At 33.9% G+C, this 7,278-nt stretch overlaps 1 protein-coding gene across 1 annotated transcript; it reads left to right on the top strand.

Annotated features, from left to right (window-relative positions):
• Positions 1–1,656: 1,656 nt before the first annotated feature.
• LOC114245712 (kunitz-type serine protease inhibitor PILP-3) lies at positions 1,657–6,041 on the top strand. The gene is made up of 3 exons (XM_028177979.2): positions 1,657–1,781; positions 4,713–4,788; positions 5,476–6,041. The coding sequence occupies exons 1-3, from the start codon at positions 1,718–1,720 to the stop codon at positions 5,660–5,662; spliced, it is 327 nt and encodes a 108-aa protein (XP_028033780.2). The 5' UTR covers positions 1,657–1,717; the 3' UTR covers positions 5,663–6,041.
• Positions 6,042–7,278: the final 1,237 nt, after the last annotated feature.

The following is a 7,278-nucleotide window of genomic DNA, read 5'->3' as shown; positions in this document are numbered from 1 at the left end:
CGGCAATGAAAAAAGGTTGGGAAGCGCTGATTTAAAACAATAAAAAAGTGCATCTCTTAAATTTAAGTTTAACACGACCAGAAACCCGAAATCGCGAGACGCAGAACTTGAATACGACAAACTTCGAGCAGCCTTGAAACTGTTTATATTAAAACCTACACCGCTAAAAATTTGTCACAGAAACGTCCGTACATTGAAAATTGTTTATTAGTTGATATTTATTTAATTTAAAGAACGGGAGACGTAACGGACCTAGGTCCCCCACAAGGGGGACCGATTATCTGTTGAGGGTCGCGGGGATCCGTTTGATGCAGCCAGCGCAGGACCGGTCATAATAGCGATGCTTGGGCGAGTCCTTTGTCCATCCAATGAACTGTTACGCGCTGGTGTTCGGGATAAATAAAATTCAACCGAAGTACAAATTAAAAACTGTATTAGTTTTTTAAACACTTTAAAACTCTCAATTAGCTTCTTCCGCTTCGCATCAGGTGATCCGTTCCCTGTTTCACTTCGAGTAATTCCGATTACTAACTGACTGCGTGCCATTTCTGCAAAGCTTTTATAGCCGATACCATATCCCTAGAATTATCGAGAGCATTCCACACATTTCGAGTATTGCGTTTTGCGCTATCTGACAATAGATGGCGTTGTATTTCTCGAGCGTTCTAGTTGCTACTAGATCCTTCGATATTCGTTCGACTATTCAGCGATAGATGGCGCTACTATTACCGGCGTAACAGAACGTTTGTGGACTGAAAAGATAGAAAAAGGTTTATTTAATAAACATATCGACTGAAGAAAGCCGAATTGTCGTAGCTTGAAAAACTCAACTTTACACCAGAACTATAAATATAATACATAAAATATGGTAAAAAGTTATTTAGCCTAAAATGCGGGTACCACATTTAAGCTTTTTCCAGTCGATATAGTGATCAATTCAATAATGATACTTATCAACTTATATCTTATATATTTTTGTGTAAAGATGGGTGGCGAATTTACGTTGTAGATGTTTATGGGCTCCAATAACCACTTAACACCAGGTGGGCTGTGAGCTCGTCCACCCATGCAAGCAATAAAAAAATAAAAAAAGACAATAGTTTGTTATAGGTAGTATGAATGGTGAATGAAACTCGCAATTCCGATCCGATAGTAGATTCAGGAAGCACTGCTCTGGCTAGGCTTGTTAGCAATTCTCTCAGGTTGAATCAAATCAAATCAAATAAAAAAAAAAAATTTCAACATAAATGAAAGTACATACTTATTGAACGTCAAAAAGAACTACCGCCAATTCACAAGAACTAGCCTCCGTCCTGAAAAGAACTGGCAAGAAACTCAGCGGCCATGTCTTTTTTCTTTTTCTTTTTTTAAATATTAGTTTTTTTTTTAATATTCATTTTTACAAGGAGTATTATAGCGTAACAATTATTGCAATATTGAAATGTCTGGAGCGCGCAACTCATTCCCACTTTGTACAATCTTCTAAATTTGAACCCATGAGCTCACCTACCGGTTCGCGTGAAGTTTGAATAGCCCCTACCAACGATTAGGTAGGTAAAGATAAAACAACTCCGTTGGCGGGTGATGCGATGGTAATAAAGTTTTTTTAATTGATCTAAGCAAAACCACGACACCGCACTAACCTTAATATACTTTAGAATGTCGATATCAACTCTGATCGCCATTTTAGTCTAGGCTTCATAAAAGATACGACGCTATGCGTGTTCCACTAATACTATTGTTTTTGATATACGCTGTTTTAAATTTTTGCAATGGCCTTGGTAAGTTTCACTCAGACTTCACTGTTATAATGCTAGTCGTTTAAATAGGAAAATAGAAGGCTAATGTAGGCTCAATCGAAAAATGAGCGGCTATATGATTTAGACAACATTTTTGCTATTACAGGTGAGAGCCATTTATAGTGTAAAGTTTGGAAAAAATATCTTAAACAAAGAAACTTCTTCAGCTATTTGAACGGGTTATATATTAATAAGTGAAGCAAAAACTTTGTATCCCTTTTTACGAAAATTGCGCGGACGGAGGAGTATGAAATTTTCCACATTTAAAGAGAATTTAAAGAAGAAGTGCACAATGCTAATATTTTTTTTAATAATGCATAAAAGATACATTAAATCAATAAAGAAAACATTACACACACTACATACCATGTATTTGACGCACACACGCATGCATACCATTTATTGTCAAACTTTTGTTCTTGAGATCTGTGGTCAAATTGAGAATAGATTAAATAGTGTTTGTCTTTATTAATATTTTTTTATAGTGTAGCCTTGGCGAAATTTGTGATTATAGAAGTATAAAATACAATCATAATAGTGTACAAACTTACAATTCCAATTAATTATAGTCGAATTTCGACTACTGCGGGACCTCTAGATCAATTAAAAACATCATATTGTTGATGCTAATAAGAAATGAAATCGTGTATTAAGCGAAATATCGCTTAAACTAAACAGCCTTTCACCCTTCTATATGATGGGATGAATATACATTTCCACTTTATTTAGTCAGAGATAAAAAAACTTATTTATTTAAAATGATAATCTGTACGAAATAGTTAAATTGTGAATGATTCGTTCTTCTGAACTACTTCGTCTAGGTCAGGGGTGGGCAAATATTTTGATAGTCACACCACATTGCACCACATGGCCATGGCAATGGGCCACATTGCACCACATGGCCATGGCAAGGGGCCACATTACAGATGAAAATTTGACCTCGGGCCAAACAGTTTTTATTTCTAATTTTAAGTATATTTCTTGCTAAGAATGTCAATTAATGAATTTTAAAACCAACATTTTTGAGTCAAAATATTTATTTATCAAGTCATTTGAATAAAAAAATTGAAAAGATTTTTTTTAAACATCAGATAACTATCATACAAAGGTCTTATCAAAAGTGTTACCACTATCGTCTATGCTTAATAGATTGAGTCACAAACAGTCACAAAAAGCATGAAAAACAAATGCTAGCAACACTATGGTGATTTGCATAAACTATTAATTTAACATAACGTATAAGCATTGCTTAATATTTTATCTAAAAAAATTTATGCACCAATTTATGTTAAACAAAAACTATTTTTTTTTGTTTTTAATAATAATATATACAATGCTTCACGGGCCAGACAGGGCCGCCATTTGCCCATGCCTGGCATAGGTGAATCAAATGAACCAGTTCATTTCTATTCTATGTTATCGTTCCGCAGTTAATTTAACTCCGGTCCCCCGCTCCAAGCAGGTATGACCGACGACCGTTCTAGCTCAGAACAGACTCACATTCACCCTATTATATGAACGATTGCAATTTCACGTTCATATATAACCAATCATTTAGATGTTCTCAAAATTATTTCATAACTGTAAAACGAACTTGGCATGGCATGAACTTATCAATATGTTCACACCTTTGACAGGCTTTCAAACTGCCGCAGCAGAGATAAATTCCCTTTTTCTGTCTTAAATGGGCTGTCTCGTCTTGCATGATTAAAATATCATAAAGATCACAATTGCTACTACCCATCACCATGTCGCAATTGCGGTTGTCTCCATAGAAAGAGGCAGGTCTTCGGTATCTACCGTATTTTGAACACCAAAAACTCACTGGGTGTGAAAGTCGACGGTAATGTGACGAGGGAACGTCTTAATAAGTCTTGGATGGGCTCTGTGAAAGATGATATGCAAGAGAAGGATGTGAGTGCAGAGATAACGTGTGATAGGCCTGTGTGCTTAGTGCGAGTATTTTAACGTTCTCGATAGCGTAAAAGTTAACTCAAATTTGCATCGAATTGGAATGTTTGCCTACGTTTGCCGCTTGGGAAAGACGCTGTTTTAACTGCAAACAAATTTGAGTTAACTAATAAAAGTTAACACACTTTTACGCGATCGAAAACGTTAAAAAACTCGCACTAAGCAGACTGAATGGAAAACGAGATGGGGATAATAACAAGCAGAAAAAGTTTCCAATACTAAACAGTTTTCGTGGTTACAAACGTCGGGAATAAATGTCATGTCAATTATAGCCAGTGGCTCCCAAAGTAATTCAAAATCCGGGAATTCATTAAAAAACGTGTCTATGAAAACAAAAACGATGTCAATGACGTAAGTAAAATCTATGATCCAAATTCTGAGATTCCGATTAGTAATTCAGTTAACATCACTATGACTTCATCTAATAAATTAAGTACAGAATCTAAATTAGAATTCGAATTCAAGGTCAAGCCGCAACTAAACTGGTATTGATTATAAATTCACTATTGTTTTATTTTAGAAATAAACAAAAATCATTAAGTACTTATGTAGATACATTTTTTTATTTGTTTTGGCTGATGTCATTGTTTTTGTAGCTTTTTATTTGTGGCTCTGATTAGATTAGTGAGCTAACGGCTCACCGGTATCCTTTAAGGAGTCTCCTCATCAATAAATATACCTGACATTACTGACATCTTTAAACGGCGGTAAGAGCTTACAGCCAGATGGACGTTAAGGTCTGCCCATAAGTACAATTATAAATATTAAAAACCTGGTTTTGAGTACAATCGAAACCAGTAACCCGGATATAGAATTAATTGAATTTTTATATTATTATTTGTTTTTTATTATTTGAATTCGAACGTAATCTAAAGCTAAATAATTGTGATATTATTAATTATTCTATTAATTAATGAAATATTGTAATTTTTTTTTTTACAGAAACATATGAAGTTTGCTATATGAAGATAGATCCCGGAAAGAAAACAGAGAAGAATAAGTCTGAATACGTTACAAAGTAATGATTTTTGTTTATTGCTTAAATGGATGGAGGAGGTCACGGCCCACTTGGTGTGAAGTGGTTACTGGAGCCCATTGATGTCAACAAAGGAAATTGCCCCACTCACCTTGAGATATGAGTTCTGCATCTCATTTTTATAGTTACAAGGGCTGCCCCATCCTTCAAACTGCAACGTATTAGTGCTTCACGGCAGAAATATCCAGGGTGGTGGTACCTGCATGTGCGGACTCACAAGACACCCAATACCCGTAATTATGCAAATTAAAATGTTTACGAGTTCGATTTTTATTACACGGCATTGTACTTCCATCTCAAAACTCATTCGTGAACATGTACTAAGTAGGTATTTAATTGGTAAATCTGATTAATAGACAACAGATTAATAAATAACTTGTGAGGGACCTATGTACCACCATGAACTACAACAATAACAACAACAAAACTATATTTAATGCTTTTTATCAGTGACATGATATTTCTGGCTATACAAATAATTCTCAATGAATGAGGTTTCAATACAGAGAATGAAACTGAAAAAATGCTTTATAAAATTAAAAAAACTAGGTATCCATCTTCATCAATTATTTTTAAAATCGTATGATGAATGAACCCTTTGCAAGGTTGTGTAAAATAAATGTAAAATGGCGTCTCATCTACTCAATTAATCGATAGGTATTATTTCAGATACGCCTATGACTTGAACAAAAGGAAATGCATTAAATTTCCGTACTCGGGCTATGGAGGGAATGTAAACAGATTTGATTCTTTAAATGAATGCGTAAAAGCGTGTGATCCTGCAAAATTATCACTGGAAAATTACTACAAAGCTGCTAGAAGTGTACTAAAACAACGAAAACATGAAGAAGATTAAAATTTGAAACTTTAACACCAAAAGAATGTTTTATTTTAACTTTCAACATTAAAATAAATAGAGTAACAAACCGTAACTCAATTTTAATACAATAATGTTCAAGGAAGTAAATAAAATGATTGGCTTTTTATGATTAAATGTGATGGAATGAGATGAAACGTGATGAGACCCATCCTAATGAAGCTGCCTTGATACGGAAGAACCTTAAGTACAAAAAGCGTATTTCGGGGGAAACGCAAAAAGTCAGCGAAATAGTTTTTCTAGAATTCCATGACAGCTATACCTGTTCTGATTATTGTATTCTGTGTGAAACTTCTCATAGTATGTGTTTGCATAATTACTTGTCTTAAATATTTGAATTTTTAATAAATAACTGCATAAGCACTTTATTAGCCAAGTGTACATTTTTTTATGGGATTTTATGACCTGATAACTAAGACCTTTAGGTCAAGTCTTATTTTAATAATTTATATTCTTATTTTTTATGAAAAATGATAATATGGAGTGAAATGAAATGAAGATGATTAATTTGAGATATTAATCAACTGAGATGAATTTAAATGAAATGAGATGAGATGATATGGGATGAGATATGCTCGCAAATGTAAATTTTTTTACAATCTTCGCAGATTAAATGGCCTTAAACAGCTTAGCCGTTCTATAGACTAGTATTATGAGATACATATAAGACTGGACTCATACATCCGAAATTCCTCTCTGAATCCATATTCTGAATTCATATTATTCATTCAAAAAGCCCGGAATTGCATACAATTCGATTATGCTCTACACGCATTCTGATTTTTTCAGATTATGATTTTCTCAGATCGATCTGTAAGAATAAGAGTGACGAGTGTTCTGAATTCCGGATTGGAATATTTAAGATTATGATTTCATAACGCGCGTGTTTCTAAGCATCAGATTATGAATTATTTTTTAAATTATTACATATATTATTTATTATTATTATAAACTATCGTAATTTTCTCGCCGTAATGTAAAACTGACTTTCCCTTACTCTGTTCATATTAAGAGGATGAATCCAGTGTGCCTATTCGTTTGCGTTTCTTTTTTGAAGTGAAACTTCTTTAGAATCGTTATGATTTCAAACTCGATGAAACGAAACGAAACGAAAAAATAAGTCCATAGAGACACAAACACATAAATGTATAGGCCGGCGGTATTCAGCCGGCGAGAGAATGAAATAGAACACATTATACGTGAAGTTAAAATATCAATTCACAGAAGGCGCTACCTCATACTATAAAAGATGATTTACAATTATTTCTATTTAGTTTGTTTTTTTTTTTTTTATAAGTTTCACTTCTACCGTGTGTGAATGGCACACACACACTTTTTTTATTATTATTTAAAGCTAAAAAAGTACATATTATGTAGTGCGATGAGTATTATTTCTTCTTCCATGCCCAGGACGTTTGCCTGAGCTGAGAAACACGAGACTACTGATTTATCTGAATTTTTAAGATATGTGTGAGGTACTTTGAAGTGCTCTGAATTCAGATAGGCATTCCGGATGTATGAGTCGAGCCTAAGTCTACAATCATAAGCTAGAAAGTGGTAACGGTCACCTAACGATTTTTTAATCTATGATGATC

This window comes from Bombyx mandarina, chromosome 02 (genome assembly GCF_030267445.1).
Source record: "Bombyx mandarina strain Sakado chromosome 02, ASM3026744v2".
Lineage (NCBI taxonomy): Eukaryota > Metazoa > Arthropoda > Insecta > Lepidoptera > Bombycidae > Bombyx > Bombyx mandarina.
The sequence above is the reverse complement of the archived record's forward strand: the minus strand, read 5'-3'. Positions and strand labels throughout refer to the sequence as shown.

Coding starts and splice junctions, on each gene's coding strand:
- LOC114245712 (XM_028177979.2), top strand. CDS start 1,718: ATGCGTGTTCCACTAATACTATTGTTTTTGATATACGCTGTTTTAAAT. Junction 1,782..4,712: donor AAATTTTTGCAATGGCCTTG/GTAAGTTTCACT, acceptor TTTTTTTTACAG/AAACATATGAAGTTTGCTAT. Junction 4,789..5,475: donor AAGTCTGAATACGTTACAAA/GTAATGATTTTT, acceptor GTATTATTTCAG/ATACGCCTATGACTTGAACA.